Source organism: Carex rostrata, chromosome 13, assembly GCF_964058835.1.
Source record: "Carex rostrata chromosome 13, lpCarRost1.2, whole genome shotgun sequence".
NCBI classification, from domain to species: Eukaryota; Viridiplantae; Streptophyta; class Magnoliopsida; order Poales; family Cyperaceae; genus Carex; species Carex rostrata.
In genome coordinates this window covers 1,556,588-1,574,447 of record NC_135930.1, presented here as the reverse complement: position 1 = coordinate 1,574,447, position 17,860 = coordinate 1,556,588, and the positions used below count along the sequence as shown (strand labels likewise).

At 34.6% G+C, this 17,860-nt stretch overlaps 2 protein-coding genes across 2 annotated transcripts; one reads left to right on the top strand and one right to left on the bottom strand.

Annotated features, from left to right (window-relative positions):
• The first annotated feature begins 1,292 nt into the window (after positions 1-1,292).
• Positions 1,293-5,453, top strand: LOC144564435 (uncharacterized). Its single transcript, XM_078314033.1, has 10 exons — positions 1,293-1,356; positions 1,429-1,500; positions 2,361-2,429; positions 2,638-3,223; positions 3,429-3,530; positions 3,853-3,918; positions 3,994-4,055; positions 4,135-4,420; positions 4,612-4,738; positions 5,265-5,453. Exons 3-9 carry the CDS (start codon positions 2,365-2,367, stop codon positions 4,729-4,731), a joined length of 1,287 nt encoding a protein of 428 aa, XP_078170159.1. The 5' UTR covers positions 1,293-1,356; positions 1,429-1,500; positions 2,361-2,364; the 3' UTR covers positions 4,732-4,738; positions 5,265-5,453.
• Positions 5,454-15,679: 10,226 nt separating this feature from the next.
• LOC144564434 (uncharacterized) lies at positions 15,680-17,413 on the bottom strand. The gene is made up of 2 exons (XM_078314032.1): positions 16,339-17,413; positions 15,680-16,020 (listed from the first exon to the last, which is right to left on the bottom strand). Exons 1-2 carry the CDS (start codon positions 17,411-17,413, stop codon positions 15,983-15,985), a joined length of 1,113 nt encoding a protein of 370 aa, XP_078170158.1. The 3' UTR covers positions 15,680-15,982.
• Between the last annotated feature and the right edge of the window lie 447 nt (positions 17,414-17,860).

Genomic DNA, 17,860 nt, shown 5'->3' with positions numbered 1-17,860 from the left:
ACCAAATTTTATATTTTTTGAAACTACAAGAAAATTGTATTAAAAGTGTGGATACAATATATAGATTATTATCATCAGTATCCACGGGACTAACCCCGTTGGTAATAACTAAATCCATGGAAATAGGTATTTCCATGGTCTTAACGATGGGAATAGTCATTTTTTTCCATGCCTTTAAACCAAATTCTTGTAGAATTTTTAAGAAAAGTACAAAAATGACTGATTCTGGACAATAAAAAAATAGTGATTTTGTACTTATAGTAAAATAATTTCAAAAAATATAAAATTTAATCTACAAGTATATTTTAATATAGATATTATGTTGAGTGATTCGGATCGACACTATAAACTTTAAAAACTGAAATATAAAATGAAGAGGGATCCACTTACATCCTTTTTGGTGACACCAAATTATACTCTACATTTTCAAAGTTTTCAAAGTCCAAATAGTCAATCAAACTGTTCCACATGATGGATATGGTAAAATGTGTTTGCAGATCAAATTTTAGATATTTTGAATTTGTTACTATTATTAAATATTTTACAAAATCATTTGTTTTCAGACCATTGTATTTTTGCACCAATCTTAATAAATAATAAAAAAAATTCAAAAAAATATAAAATTTAATTTGCAAGCACATTTTAATATATCCATCATGTTGAATGGCTTGGATCGACTATTTGGACTTTGAAAATGTAGAGTGTTTTTTTTGGTATAAGTGGATCCCTCCTCACAATCTGTTCAGCTATGGGGTCACAGTCTCTTGTAACTGATCCTATGCGACTGTTACGGGATGACCTATATAAGACCTCGGACTCAGCCGAGTCAGGGGCAATTTCATTCACACAAGGTGTCCATAAGGAAGAGTCTAATACCTTACCAACTTCAATTCTCGCAAAATACGGTGTAGCCTCCTTGGAGATAGGATGTATCACATGAGAATCAGCTTTTATCTAGTAACAAAGGGCTAATTTCATATTAAATAGTTAGTCAGTTTAACCTTTAACCTTTACATTTAAAAAAATTATCGTAAAGTTTTCGAGTTGAAACACAGACTACTAATTACTATACTAGGAGCGAGATTCAGGGAATCTGGGTCTACCGAGTGAATTATTATTCTAAATCTGAGTACACAAAAACATTATTAATAATTAATTACATGATAAATAGAAAAGATCACATAATACTATCGTGACGTCATCCGGATGAATATAAAACCAAGCACACCCCACTGTGTGTCAAATCAAGCATAGAAACCCATTAGCCCGCAGGAAAATAGATTACGAGAGAGGAGAGCTGCTGAGAGAGAGAGAAAGAAAGAGAGAGAGAGAGAGAGAGCTGCGTCTGTTTTTAAAGTCGGTCGATTTCCCGTTCAAAGAATCATAGAGGGCTGAGTGGAGCTGGGAATCATCGAATAACCTACTGAGGTCGCTTGCTTGCTACTCTTGGTTGGATTGAGATTTCAGAAGCTCATGTGAAGAATTTGGTGCTTGTTATAGGTGGAAATATAGTGATTGTGATTTTTTTTTATTTTTTCAATCTAATTAGATGCCCAAATATCGTGGGTTCTTCGCTTGTTCTATTTGCGAGATACCGGTGCTCTATTAGAGAGTTTTTATCTTGATTTTGGGTGAATATTTTGTGTGTGTGCTTGTGTGGTTTATAAGAGAATGGCCCAAACTTTTTGCACTACGGGCTGTCTTTTGTAAAATGCACGTCAAGATCTTTTTTTTTTTTTTCTGCAAAATTGACTTGTTTGTGTTGAAGACCTACACAAGAGGGGGGAGTTTCTCTGTCTTTTCTTAACATGAGTTCTCATTTTTTGAGCTAATATTGTTAGAAGCTAACTACTTTTGCTAACATTTATTACTTGTGCCTATTCAGTTAGGAAGACTGAACTTTTTATGTCATTTAGGCTCTTACCTTTTGTGTTTATTATATAAAAGAAAATTTACATCTTTTACTTTTAAGGGGCCAACTTTTCTTCTCTGTACAAGTTAACTTATTTGCATTAAGTTATTGTGCTATCTATATCTGCAATTCTACATGCATGTTTTTTGGGTGCATATGTTGAAATTGGTGCCTATTTCAATTAGCATACTCTCTTTTATTATGTTATCTATTTTCAATAACTATAGAACAACCATCTAAATAGGTATTCATTTACCCAATAAATAAGTTCTTTTACATGTGTTCAAAAAATAGCTCATGTTTGAATGCACAATAAGAAATTAAGAATAATTATAATAAAAATATGCACGAATCATATAATTTCTTGGCTTACCCCTTCTTATATAAGATTCAGTAATTGATTTGCCCATGAGAATTAAGGAATTAACCACATTGTTCCTGATTGCAGTAGCATGGAGGATACTTCAAGATCGTTATTAGATCCTTTTGGCTCCCCAAATCCAAGGAAACCTGCCAGGTTAGCTTATCTCTGATAAACACTCTTCAAATTCTTAAAAACAAAATTCTCTCCCTACAAGAAAATAAGATTGACTGATGTTGGTTTCAGATTTTTTTTATTTTTTTTTGTTAAATATTGATGGGTCATCACATAAATTTTCTGATATCTTGTTGGGGTATATAGAATTTTTAATTTGAAACTATTTTGCGGTATTAATTTTTTTTAGGCCAGATAATGAGCTCTTGGAGCTACAAACCCAAGGCAACAGCAACCCCAAAAATGAACCCAACATCCGACTGGAATTGAATGGGTCAGGTCTTACCAACCAGGCCAATCAAACCCAACAAGAGAGCCCCTCCCGGTTTTTTGAGGATTCCCTCGAAAAAGACCTGTTCCAGGAATACTTCTCTGTAATACCAAACTTCAACACTACCTTAGGAGGCAGTTCAGCTGTAGAAAATGTGGACCCCAGAAATCTTATGAATTACACTAATTTCACTAACATTTCAAAGCCGATTGGAATGTCGGAGGAAATCCAAGAAAAGGTCCATTCTGAATTGGGAGAGTCATCTAAATGGGTCACAAATATTTTCACAAGGAACCCAGAACAATCCATGGTCAAGCGAGGGTCACTGTGGTTCAAAGAGGACACAGACACAACAAGGATTTCATCTGAAAAGATGTACACGAGCACCACATCATCATCTGGTGGTTCCGGCGGTAATTTTGGAAAATTTGGGAACCTAAATGCAAATGATAGCAAACGGAAGGAAAAGGTGAAAGAAGGTGAAGGTTCTGAAAGCCATAGTGAGGTATTCTCTCTTATTCTAATTCCTGCAACAATATATGTTTCATGTATTGTGAAAAGTGAGTAGTATTTTACAGCATTTGAAAAATTATTTGCAATTACGTGAGATGGTTTTTATATTTGTATTTATATTTATGGGGCATGCGTGTTAGACATGACATTTTTCATTTTTTTTTAATAACAAACCACTTAAGCTAATCAAATTCTAGGATGCTGATGACAATGAAGCAATGATCCCAAGTAAAATTGTCAACAAAAGAACATCTAAAAGACGAAGCAGAGCAGCTGAAGTGCATAACCTTTCTGAAAGAGTGAGATAGTTTTGTAATCTGTTATCTTTAGAAAAATAAAAGCTTTCACTTAAGGTGATTTTAAATGAGATTAATTGAAACATAAATAACGTTTTCTTCCTTTATTAGAGAAAAAGTTTTGGTCAGTTATATTTAAAAAATCTCCTAGAATTTCATTTGTTAGACACTGGTACATGGTCATGTTTACTCTACAATTTGAATTAAATAAGTAGAACTGAAATGATTCTTTCTGTTTTCTATAATTCAGAAAACATATTTTTCAATAAGCTGAATTAAATGGAACTTACCAATTTTGTTTCTTTGTATTTTTTATCACCTTTAGAGAAGAAGACAGAGAATTAATGAAAAGATGCGGGCATTGCAAGAACTCATTCCTCATTGCAACAAAGTAACTTCTAACTACTTAAAAAAAAATCAATTAAAACCTAAAATCAGGTGCTCAATTGTTTTAGTTTTCTTTCAGACCAACAAGGCATCAATATTAGATGAAGCAATAGAATACATAAAATCGCTACAAATGCAAGTTAAGGTCCGATAATTCTCAATTTCAATAAATTTTAAGAACTGCAGTTTCTTTATATAAATTTAACTGAAATTAAAGTTAACAACAGTTTATATGGATGGGAAGTGGGATTCTTCCAATGATGTATCCAGGTGTGAATCCATTAATGGCATTTATGGGACCTGTTAACCAAGCCAACAAGCCTCAGATTCAAGGTCTTGTTCAAATGCCAAGAGTAGCCTCCGTCAACCCTTCTCTTGCCACATTAAACTCTGTGCCAAATCATTTACCTCAATTTGTGTCCCCCACATTAAATCCAGCCTCTAACTTTCATGCCCAGATGCAGAATTTTCACATTGCACTGGAAAGAGGGCAACAAGCTAGTCAGGTTGGTCGCATTTAATCTAAATTCCTTCAAAATCTGCAAACGCTTATACAGTTTTGTATCTGCTTAAGTTTTATTTATTTTTTTCTTTTTGAAATAAATAGTTTTAACTTTTAAGGTTGTTTCCTGAGGATAGTTACTGTGGTACTTGATTTTTCATTCATTAAAATAGCAATCGGTCTGTGCTTGTGTAGGTTGCCAATTCTAATGCTTCTGGATCACATATGGCACAGTCGATTCAAGTGCTGGGCCCACCTGGCAGTATCATCTTTCCCAGTTGTGGAGAATTTTCAACTTACACTGAAAAGAAATAACTAAATGGTGAGGACTTTCAGGCAACTTTTTACTTTATAGTTATTATGATAGTAGTTTTGGCACTGTACGTACTTAATTAGCAATAAGCCTTTATCTAGTCATGACCATATTGTACTCTATAGTCTATACCATATATACCAGTCAGTTCAGTAATGGGATATACTAAAACTAATCTATGCCGACATCACTTCATGTGAAATTTAAATCTTCTAATGGTTTGTTTGGTATATATATATATATATATATATATATATATATATATTTTATTCAATGCTGCTGTGAACTCAACCAGCTCAATTTGTTATATATTTATGTGAATGGAAACTTATCAATATTTTCAGCTATGGATTTGTAAAATCCCAATGGTGTAAGTAGCAATGGTGGGACTTCGAGCCTTGTCAATCTTATCGGTGGTACATTAAAATTAAACCTACGATTTTGTAGCGTGTAGAGAAAAAGACAAATGATATCGTTTTCTACAACCGGCATTTGTTTCAAGTGTCTGACGGATACTCTTTTGTATTTTGTTCAGATCAGACGCGGATTCTCTCGATCACATATGTCATCCAATTTACCGAAGTGGCAATTTTTTGACAGAAAGAAACAACTTCAAATCTCCGAAACAATACGAGAGATGTCTCTATTGCAAAAGCAATTGTGCTGGGCATTTGTTTACCTTTCCTTTCTATGACTTCGACAGGTTGACTTAGATCAACCCGATATAAATCATCTCAACGCTAATTTTGTAAATTATAGCACCAATTTTAAGGTTATCTTTTAGTCCCTAAGTGTAGTTAAGAGGCTTAGTGTGCATTTAAGAGCCATAATTAGGCTAATTAATGTTTAAGTTTCTAAGATTTGTTAGGACGAGAGCTTGGCGTGTGGGATCATTTTTTGTTATTTCTTTTATGGTGTTAATTTCTATCTTACGCCCAGCTTTTATCACATCTATTTTATTGTACAAAGGTTAAATTTAAATATGAGAGATTTAAAAAAAGAAAAACTTTTATATTCAAGGAAGGTTGGTTTGGACAGATTAGTATATTGGCACTCCTTTTGAAAGGTTATTTTTCCTTTTTAAAATTTTTTTTATATTCAAGGCAGGTATATATTATTAACATTCTCCTTTCGAAACACAAGCAAAATAAGTAGATCTTCATCTTATTTTGGTAATTTAATTCATAGAAATAAATATTACTTAAAATTGATCGAAAAAATAATAATCATTAGTATACCTTTAATTAGCCAACTTTTTAGCCATTTTATACAAATAAGAATGAAGTAATTAATTACGATCACATTATTTAAATTGTATGTAACTTAAAATTCTTCATAATGATGGTGAACAAATATAATGTTTTTTTTTTTATCCCAATAAATTCGATATTGATTCTAGTTATTGGCCATGATCTCAATAGCAAATATTCCGCTCTACCAAGTCCGGTTATTCCAAATACTTAGATTTGTCGACTTCGAACTCCAATTTTGTCTTTGTCTATGAAATATAAAATACTACATCCGGTTACATATTTCATTTGATAAAATGAATATGGATAGGATTTTTCTCTCGTTAATTTATTGAATATTAGTAGGAGTAAAAGAAATTTCTCGTTAACTAAATGAATAACGGTGTAGATAAAGACTATTTTCTAAATTCAATCCGATCTTATTTCCAAAATATAAATAAAAATAAGAAGTATAAACTTTTGGCCATTTAAGCACACGTATACTGTTATCTATTAGAAAACCTAAGCAAACTCCTACGCATATAAACCCATGTCAGCTCAAATATTCCTACAACATGATTTGGTAAAATGACAGCAGGACTCACACTACAAAAAAATAGGCCATTAAAAAGTGTTTTTTTGCTGATGATATCGCTGGAGATACTTATGTCAGTAATATCGGTATGCTCAAAAATAATATTTTTTCTGTCGGGTACCCTTGCGGATAGTGACCTATTTTTGTAGGATCACCACCAGACATTTCTCTTTCAATCGTTTCACGCATGTCTTGGAAATTATAATCTCTTACAAAGTTGATTTCTCCGGCCAAACTGCATGTGCCAATTCAACCCATTCAACCGAGTTTCCGTGCTAAACTCGACCGAATCTACTGTTTAGCATCGATTTATGGAAAACAGCGTTCTGAACAATTCTAGCCAGAAATTTGTTGCGCCACCAATCAATCCTACTCCTATTCAGCCGATTTGTCAAGCCATGACTATAAAAACTATTGAAATTTAGAGTGAAAAGAAGAATGATGAAAATACTGTTTTATTGATTGTTATATTTTTTTACATGGTCTACACATGAGTATATATAGACTAAAATTCTAACTAGCCGTTGGACTATTTCCTAAATTACCTATACTGTAATCTACAACACTCTAATTGTGTCTTAATTACAAAGATTCACTAGCCGTTACATGAATCAATCTATTTACCAAAAATAGTTGAACAGTTCTACAATTGGAGGCTATTTTATTTGTTGCCTAAAACTGCCAATGATGAATATTCTGAGGCTAATGATCTTTATTCTTCAATAAAAACAATAAAGACCTAGGAAAAGATATCGTTGTTAAGAGCCATTCGTGTATGAATAATATGTCTCTTAAGATGTTTTTTATAGTACACGTGTATTTGCTAAGAAGGTGAGAAATAGAGATTTGAAGATGAATGTTTGCTAAACAGAATTGAAGAGACGAGAGGATTACGAATAATTAAAAGAGATCCGGACTGATTGGACGAGCTCATCTGATAAGGCCGAAGAGAACAGAAAAGTTGGAGAGAGCCCAAATTTATTTGGGCCTAGTCTGAAAACCCAAAACTGAAAAATATAATCCACACCCAGAATAAAAATAAATAAATATATATTAATGGACCAATTCTTTTAGAAGCCTACATGACTTCTGCCTAGTTATTTTACCAATTTGCAGCAGTATTTATGTAAATGTTTTGTATAAAATATATACAAACTATATATAAAATTAATAGCCTTAACCGTTTATTACAAAATAAAAACTTCCAATAATTTTTCAAAGTGCTAAATATTATTGTCAACCCAAATAAAATATATAGATGATGATTAAACCTAATTTGAAATATATATATGTAGAGAAAGGGGAGGTAGCACAATTGGCTAGAAAAATGTCATAGAGTTGTTATACCCAAAGGTTGAGAGTTTGATTCCCCCTCACGAATCTTGGTAGCTACTACCAAGTTTTCAAAAAAAAGAAAAGAAATATATATGTGTGACTATTTAGTGTAATTGGTAATTATTTGGTAGCTAATACACCCCCCCTTCCCCGCCCCCCCCCCCCCCCCCCCCCCCCCCCCCCCCGTCCCCCACCACACAACATTCAGTTCATTAGAATAACTAGATATGTTCATTCAGATTACTCCTCCACAACCTCCAATTGACTATATGTCCAATGACTCTGTTGTTTTAAAATCATCAAACATAATATATTATCTTTCAAATTAAATAATAAAATATTGTTGTGAGACTCAATTATACACTCTCTTTATCCCCTCATTCACATTTGTTAATGAAAATTTATTTTTAAAAGAACAATACTTACTAATTACTCTATCTTGAAGAAACATGCAGTAATTTAAAAAACTTCATATTCAAAAATAATATCAATAACAAATTTAGGTCAATATCCTAAATTAACTTAACAATCATGCATATTGAAAGTTTTTCAAGCAATGATTATTAGCGTTAGAGTGGCGATACTTCATTTAACAGAAATCTTAACCAAACGAAAGCAATCACACATATGTTTTACATGTCTCATAAATTTTGCTTGCCATATCATTAATTAAATTGTAGCTGCGCATCTATTCTTGTAACTGGCGAATAATTAGTTGGGAGCTTCTTCATAGGACTACACAAAAAAGCATGTGTTTGCGAGATGATGGGATTTGATATTACATGCCGTATTCATAAAGAGGAGGTAGGTATTCTTATTTTTATGGACGGTAAGAGTTTTATTGAAGTGAGATCTGGGTAGGTGACTTTCTATAAATTTATTTCCATAGAGAGGAGGTAGGTAGGTAGCATGTATTTGTCTTTTAGTTTTGCATCCGGTAAAAAAGATGAAAGGGTTTTATTGCAGGTAGGTGAGTTTCGTTGAAAGTTTAACTTCAAAGAGAGAAGCTAGCATGTATTTTTTATTCTACACTATCGAACATTCTTGAGAAGTAAATTGCACCCCACATTAGTTTCGACATATCTCCAATATGGTAGATCTTGCATACCCCATCATTTCTCATTCTTACATTTCCAATGCCACTTTGCTTCTAAGAAATGAACAAGTTATGTCAAAAAGTGACATGAAATGAGGTTGCTGAATCTATCTCCCAAGTGGAGTCTTAACTTGTGTAATTGCCAAACCCTTCATCACTAGCGACGATTGTGGCGCTTTCCTTCTCATTCTCATCAGATCTAGGTCTTGATTGGTCTCTCTTGCCATTTTCCTTCTACTTTCTACACTATGATTTTATGTGGCCCAGCATGTGGCAATAATAATAAAAATTCCTTTAAAAGGCTTTGATCTCCCTTTCGACTTATCATTGTGGTCATGATCGTGGGAGTTTCTACGTGAACTCCTTTCATGGTTCTCAAGTAACAAGAGATGTTGGCTCATTTGTAATGCCCAACTCTCTATGTCTCAACTTCTCATTAAATTGCATGCTATCTTTCACCATGGCAAAAGTCACAATACCATTAGGTGCCGGATTACTCAATGACACCATAAGAATTACCAAACTAACTAGTAAGGAACTGAAAAGAATCAAGGCTTGAAAATCTTCATCCAATGCCAATTTCATATTGCATAGCTGATTCACGCAATCTTAGAACTGACTCAAATGCTCACTCGCCAATGAGTCCTCATGATACTTCATGTTCACTAGTTTTCGGATTAAATAGGCTTCCTTTTAGGATGTATTACGCTCATACAGACTCTCAAGTTTTTCTACAGTTTCTTAGCATCGGTTTTAGTTGAGACATGATGAAACACTGAATCATCAACCCACTACCAAATTAAGGTAACCATCTTTCGGTTTCTGGTGCTTCAAACAACATCAATGCCATCTACTGGTTAATCATGGGTGACCGGTTCATAGGTATCCTTACAGTACAACAGATCATCCATTCTGGACTACCAATAAATAGAGTAATTGGATGATGTCAATTTAATCATGGGACCACTACTAATACTCTCCTCCATTTCAGAATTTTATTGATAAAATTGAGACTCAAACAGTGAAGAAAAAATTTGGTAGAACACTGTCACAACAACTTGCCAATTCAGAAAAATTACCAGTATTACAAATTTGTCAAAATAATTTCCAGAACAAATTGTTGTCCCTAACGACACCTATAGAGGTGTGAATATGGAGTCTTACAGAACCTTTGACATTTTTTGCACAAGTACTCAAGCTAACGACAACCCGCAATCAATCAATCAATGGAATCTAAATAGAGAAGAGTTAGAGAAATTGACAAGCTATATGATAACGGAGTTCGACTTAAAATGCCTACGTCTCTGGGTAGCGCAAAGCCTCGTTGTTCATTGGCCATTTGTTAGTTATGTAAATTTTTGAGTTATTGTTTTTGGGTAAACCAAAGATTTCAACAAGACTATCCGAGGAAATAGGGATAACCTTGCCACACAGGTAGGAAGTCAACCCTGTAAAAATATCATAAAAAACACCAGACTCCCCAAACCTCCCTTTCTTTATTGATTGTCTTAATTTTTCTGATACAATGTTCTCTTCAAGAACAGCCATATAATACACGGGAATTGTCACACCCCAAATCGGGTATAACAGCCTGCCACGTATATTTATTAAAAACATATATGTAAGGCAGTGGATCTTTTATATGCATTACCAATAATACCATTACATATTAACCACATCCCAAAGTTTCTTACAAAATTTATCTGACAGAATACGGCAAACTATATTTTAGAAATATCTCCCGCATCCTGTCAGTTTTAACATCCCAAATCCCCAATTTCATGTGGTTATGCTGTCAGGTGCGATCCAAAACCGTCTCTCTGTATTCGTATAATAAACCTGAAAATAACCCAAAGGGTCGGGGTGAGAAATAATATAAATATTATCTCCCAGTGCGAATTTGCCACAATTAGGCCACTGGACTTGCAATCAATCCATATCCAGAATTAAATCCTCACAACTTGACATTATTAGTTCAGTTTATATATATATAAATGAATGCATATGCTCAATCACAATATTTAATCGAATACCAACTCACAGAATCTCAAATAAAGCTCAACAGAGATATATTTGGCTTAAACTCAGATTATTAGGTCTGGTAACACAAACAGATGACCCGCCAACTTGTCATGCAGGTGGCCACGCTAAACCCACACCTGCCGGTACTCAGTACCCTCCACTGACCCTCATCTGATGTGCTTAGGCTCATACCATTAATTAAAGTCTGGTTCATAGTCAGATAATATTTCGTATGCAATAAAATCAGAATCAGTAATTCTCAATACATTAAACAAACCTGTCATTCCGGTCCCAGACTGGATATGACATTAATCATATATCTCTTTATAGTCACCCATAATCACCGTCAGAATCAGAATCAGAATCAGATTCCCTCTCCCAACCGGTACTGGGATTAGCGAGGGCCGTTCACCATATGTGCATAAGGATTCCGTAACCAAAGTCTAGTCATGACTCTAGACTTTGCAGAGCTCAACATATTTCCATAAACATAAACTTGTGGTGACTCAACCATAATTCAAAATAGGAGATTCATACAAACGGTAAACCATTCAAAATGATAGGTCAACAGTATCACAGAAATCCACTTATAATTTGATTGGGCTATGCACATGATTCACACATCTCAAATAATGCAACAATTAGTTGTTCAACATGAAAAACGAATAATAATTTAATTCTAAAAATGTAATATCAAACAAGTCCAGTAACCCCGCACCTGATAACGTAGGGCGTGATGAAACTTGAATCAAATTCACCATTTCCGCAAGCGTGTCATACAACTTACTAAATTTATATGCCAAGTTTGATAGCTACGTATAAAAAGAATTAAGAATTGGAGTTAAAAACTTAACATCGCAAGCTTTCATAAAAGCAAGAAAGTAGCACTCATATCGTCTAGTACATGTGAGAAAAATGGGTAGGATACATGATAATTTAGAAATTATGCTTAATATAAAGTTATTTATCCATTGATAATAACTGAAGCTACATATAATTGAATCACTCTAATGGAACTATCTGTTTCAAAAGACAAGAATTATATGTAAATATAAGATATATCTATGATGCAATTAGTAATAAATAATTATGCTGTAACTAGTATTACCTCGTGTCAATTTATAATTTCTTAAAGTCCAATTTATATCATACCTGTTGAAATAGAATCTTTTAAGTTGCCTCTAGAAATTACTCATATATCCTTACATCATTTTTACCATGAAATTAAAGCTAATCCCAAGCTAATTTTTAATAGTAAGCTCTTTCTCAAGTCACCCCCCCAAAGCCCCACCATCAATCTTCATCCAATAGAAACGCCCCTTATTCATGCATATGTAAGATAATAAGTTTACATATAGATGCATATATTGTAATAATTACTATATAAATCAAAGTTCCATTACTCTTCTCTCAAAATAATATATAGTTAAGCTACAATAATCCAGCCATAACTGAACATGGAATGAATTTCATACTTCAAGAAAGTAATTCTTATATAATTATATAAGTGTATTACATATTGTACTTGTATTCACCTTCAAAGTAATTTGAGTACTATTTCAATTAAGCTTTGTACTAAGTTTTAATTTACCAGAGTTGTAAGAAAATAAATGAAACAACGCCATCTAATTTTAATGGTCAAAAGATTTGGTTACCTAATTTTGTAGAAATTCATAAACTAGTATCAAATCACAAGAAAGAAAGTCATATGTGCTTCTAAACCATGAAGTAATCTTTAGTTATTCAAATATTTAAATCAGGTCTAAAAGAAATAAGATAGAAAGTTGAATACCAATGGATTCACTTGGTGCAACTAATCACTATCTTTCTTGGTCAGTTCAAGCTCGGCATATAAACTCTATCAAGCTCTAGAATTTAATTCCCCAAACTAGTCTAGGTGAGATGTGAACCGAAATTGAGAGGAGTAGAGATGAATGCATAAATCATATACAAATACAATAGGAAGAAAGAGAGAGAGGTCAGCGGTAAAAAAAAAGTAAGAAATAGAAGAGAGAGATGTATTATGAGCGGTGAAGATAAATATGTTTATAATATATCATTATCGGATAAGGATGTTAAAGGAGCAGGTCCCACCTGTCAGTTTTGTAAATAAGATATTCTTAAATCTCACATTTGTATAAATCGGCCCACATACATATATATATTTCTAGAAGTTATTCCTTTGTTAATTAAATTAATAACTATAGTATAATTAAACTCCTTAAACTAATTTAGAATTTATTAGGATTTATTAATTCTAAATTTTCAAAATTTGAGAGTTTCTGAATATTTTAAAATTTATGATTAACATTATATGTAGTTAAATATATATTTTTTTTTTTGAGACGATCCAATGAATTATAATTTACTTTAGAATAAATTAATTATCTTATCGATATGTTCCGAGAATAATACTTGTTTTAAATGTTACATATTTATGAAAATTTTCACTCGACGTTCGTATTTCAATCTTAATTATTAATATCATATTTTTATTTTATGAAATGTAACAGGAATTGTTTGTAAAAACAGAAACAAAGCTAATTGAGATTATTTCCTAATTTGTCTTATCTGCCAAATAGAAAGAAAAAACAGAAAAAATATAATGAAATAAAATCTTCAACAAAATAATATATTTCCTAATCTTGTGATTCATGGCCAGCTGTTGTTTCCCAATTCTGCACACGAAAACACTCCCCCTCAAGCGGGCACGTACACATCTGTCATGCCTAGCTTGTCAAGTGTTCTCTCAAAAAACTTGCTCGACACCCCTTTTGTAAGTATATCTGCTAGTTGACTTTCAGATTTAACAAACAACAACTTCAGTACCTTCGAGTCAACTTTCTCCTTTATGAAATGTCGATCTACTTCCACATGCTTCGTTCTATCATGTTGAACTGGGTTATGAGACATATCCAGGAGGAGGATCCATGTAAATTTCTTCTTCGAGATCTCCATGTAGAAACACATTTTTTACGTCAAATTGGTGGAGAGGCCAATCCAGGTTAGCTGCAAAAGATAGTAAAACTCGAATAGTATTTAGTTTTGCTACTGGAGAGAAGGTTTCTTGGAAATCTATACCATATGTCTGAGTGTATCCTTTCGCAACTAATCTCGCTTTATACCTCTCTACCTTACCATCAGTATATTTCACCGAGAATACCCACTTACATCCGACAGTTTTTTTTCCTTTTTCTAATTCAACCATCTCCCAAGTATTATTCTTTTTTAAGGCTTCCATTTCTAGTTCCATGGCTTTCACCCATCTTTGGTCTCTACGGGCCTCATTTACATTTGTTGGGATTTCAATGGATAACATTTCGTCTGTGAAATTCTTGATTTTTTCTGGTAACTGTTTGGTTGTCACATATTTGGCAATTGGGTATTGTACTTCTTTACTTGTTCCATCCTCTGGAACATACCGTTTTGGTGGCTTTCCACGGTTATTTCTTTGGGGCAAAATAAATCCAGAGTCTAGAGAACTTACCTCAGGATATTCCTCAGGAGTAATTGGATCTTGTGGTACATCTTCTGGCTGTATCACTATGTCCCAGAGTTCTTCATTTAGATCTATCCATACCCTCAATTCGGGTTGAGATGAAGGTTCACGATTATTGACCTGGTTAGGGTCCTCACTTTCCCTGTCTTCTACAGCCCGAACTGGACCAGATTCACTCCTATTTTCAGCTCGAATTGGGCTGTTTTCGCCCCTGTTTTCTGCCCTGTTTTCAGCCAGAACTGGACTGTTTTCGCCCCTGTTTTCTGCCCTGTTTTCAGCCAGAACTGGGCTGTTTTCGCCCCTGTTTTCTGCCCTGTTTTCAGCCCGAACTAGACTGTTTTCGCCCCTGTTTTCTGCCCTGTTTTCAGCCCGAACTGGGCTGTTTCCACCCCTGTTTTCTGCCCTGTTTTCAGCAGCTTCGTTTTCTGTAATTTCAGGAGATTGTGCAACTTGTAACCACGACCATGGTTCCTTCTCTACCATGTTCTCCCCCTGAGAAGGATACCGAGGTTCTTGAAAATATCTTTCGGTTTCCACAAATGTTACATCCATGGTTACAAACATTCTTTTAGTAGTCGGATTGTAGCATCTGTATCCCTTTTGATGCGCCCCATACCCTACAAAAACGCACCTCATGGCACACGGTTCAATTTTGGTTCGTTGGTTCTTTGGTATGTGAACATATGCAACGCATCCAAAGATTTTTGGAGGAAGGTTAAGGATTGAAGGGATAGTCACGAAGGTGAACAACTTTTTAAGAGGGGTTTCAAAGTTTATTATTTTGGAGGGCATTCTATTAATTAGGTAGATGGCAGTTGTTATAGCACAATCCCAATAAACTTTCGGCATATTATACTCAAATAATAAGGATCTAGCAACCTCAAGTATGTGTCTATTTTTCCTTTCCGCAACCCCATTTTGTTGCGGAGTTCCCACACATGAAGTCTCATGAATAATCCCTTTACACATGAAGAAATCCTTTAAGTTATTATTAATAAATTCTCCACCATTATCGCTTCTTAAATATTTAATTCCCTTACCAAATTGTTTTTCTACCATATTATAAAATCCCTTAAAGATATTTGCCACCTCATCTTTCCCTTTCATCAAATAAATCCAAGTCATGTGAGTACAGTCATCAATGAACAAAACAAACCATTTATAACCAAGGATTGAGTTTATCGGGGATGACCCCCACACATCAGAATGAACTAAGTCAAATAAAGAATTATTCCGACTAGTACTAATAGGGTATGACACACGATGACTTTTAGCCTTAATACATGTTTCACATTCAAACACAGATACATCTAAATCCGAAAAGAAATTTGGCATAAGTTTTCGCATATACCCAAATGATGGGTGTCCCAACCTTCTATGCCATCTCCAAATTTTTTCTTCACGGTTTGTAGATATGCTCTTTGTTAGATTCATGCTCCCATCCTTCCAATCATCCAAGTGATACAGCCTTCCTCTTTTAGTACCACGCCCAATTATCTCCTTCGTCAGAATATCCTGAAAAATGCAAAAATGTGGATACATAAGTACTATACAATTTAGATCTTCTGCCAGTTGTCCCACGGAGATCAGTTTAGTAGACAGAGCGGGAACCACGAGAGTATTGGACAATGTTAGAGACGGAGAGACATTCACATCTCCCGCACCTGTAACAACGCATTTACCTCCACTTGCATTAAAAATTGTATCCCTTCTAGGTTTTCCCTTTCCTACTACATCTTGGTCAGAAAATGTCATATGGTCTGTGGCCCCCCAAATCTATTACCCAAGTACTAGATTTATGCTTATGAAAGTCATACGACAAAATTGCCATACCTGCTGGTTCAGTTTTCACATCTGACTCACCCGATGGAAATACGCAGTAATTTTCAGAAACAGCCACAGCAGCCCTTGCTTTTTCCGATTCTTGCCTCTTTTTCTTTAGCTCTTTCCACCATTCTGGATAGCCGTGAAGCTTGAAGCAAGTGTCTTTTGTATGTTTGGGATTTCCACAATGAGTACACCCAATACCCATGGCAGGTTGAGTCTGGTTTCGGTTCCCATTTGAACTAAACTTAGTGCTGGAATTCAGATTATAAGAGCTGGAATTTTTTACCTCATGTGGTGCAGAAATTTTTGAGATCATTGCCATAGAATCCGGCACAATTTGACCCTTACCCAACATCACAGATTGCCTCACATCTTCTCGCCGTACTCGAGCATAGGCTTGCTCTACCGTCGGCAAGGGAGTCATTTGAAGCACATCCGCCCGCACCCCATCAAGTCTGTCATTAAGTCCATCGAGAAAGGTGTAGACACGATCCTCCTGCACCACCTGATTGTATTTCTCGATGTCCTCCTTGCACTTCATTGGATTTGGCCGTCGAAAATCTATCTCCCGCCATAGAGCTTGCAATGAATTGTAGTATTCTTCAACTTGCCCACCCGATTGTTTCAGCCGGGATACCCTTTTCTTCAAGTCGTAAACTTGTGATGCATCATTGCCATCAAAAAATGTGGTAGCAATGGCGTCCCACACTTCTTTTGCTGTTGAAAAACGAATAAAATTTCCGATTAGATTTGGTGCTAGAGAATTGATAATCCAACCTTTTACAATCGAATCATCGATCTTCCACTTGTGGTGTGCCGGATTGCCTCCAGGTGGTTGTGACCGATCGCCGTTCAAGTGCCCCAACTTGTCTTTGCTGAGTACAAACATCTCTACTACTTGCGACCACAACCCGAAATTAGTTCCATCGAGTTTGATCGTGATCGGTGCAGCAGACCCTTCAAATTGTGGAGTTGGTACTACCTGATTCTTGGCTGTGAGGAGTTGTGCCAGTTTCTCAAGGAATGCATTGGTCCCACTTTGATCTCCTGATCCTGTCACGCTTTCGTCAGCTTCATTCATGACAGTACTCTGTTTGATCTATTGGTATAATCACTGCTCGATCTGATACCATGTAAAAATATCATAAAAAACACCAGACTCCCCAAACCTCCCTCCCTTTCTTTATTGATTGTCTTAATTTTTCTGATACAATGTTCTCTTCAAGAACAGCCATATAATACACGGGAATTGTTTATAAAAACAGAAACAAAGCTAATTGAGATTATTTCCTAATTTGTCTTATCTGCCAAATAGAAAGAAATAACAGAAAAAATATAATGAAATAAAATCTTCAACAAAATAATATATTTCCTAATCTTGTGATTCATGGCCAGCTGTTGTTTCCCAATTCTGCACACGACAACAAACCCATCTAGTTTGCTGAAACGGAGAGTTGAATAGAAAATACGAGTCAGGACTGCAGAGTATTTGGTCGGTTTTGATAACACTAAGCTTGCTTCTTCTTGT

Excerpts from the sequence above, each read along its gene's own strand:
- LOC144564434 (XM_078314032.1), bottom strand. The coding sequence starts at position 17,413 with ATGAATGAAGCTGACGAAAGCGTGACAGGATCAGGAGATCAAAGTGGG. Across the intron at positions 16,021-16,338 it reads TGTGAAAACTGAACCAGCAG|GATATTCTGACGAAGGAGAT; the intron begins GTATGGCAATTT and ends TGCATTTTTCAG.
- LOC144564435 (XM_078314033.1), top strand. The coding sequence starts at position 2,365 with ATGGAGGATACTTCAAGATCGTTATTAGATCCTTTTGGCTCCCCAAAT. Across the intron at positions 3,531-3,852 it reads TGCATAACCTTTCTGAAAGA|AGAAGAAGACAGAGAATTAA; the intron begins GTGAGATAGTTT and ends TATCACCTTTAG. Across the intron at positions 4,421-4,611 it reads GAGGGCAACAAGCTAGTCAG|GTTGCCAATTCTAATGCTTC; the intron begins GTTGGTCGCATT and ends GTGCTTGTGTAG.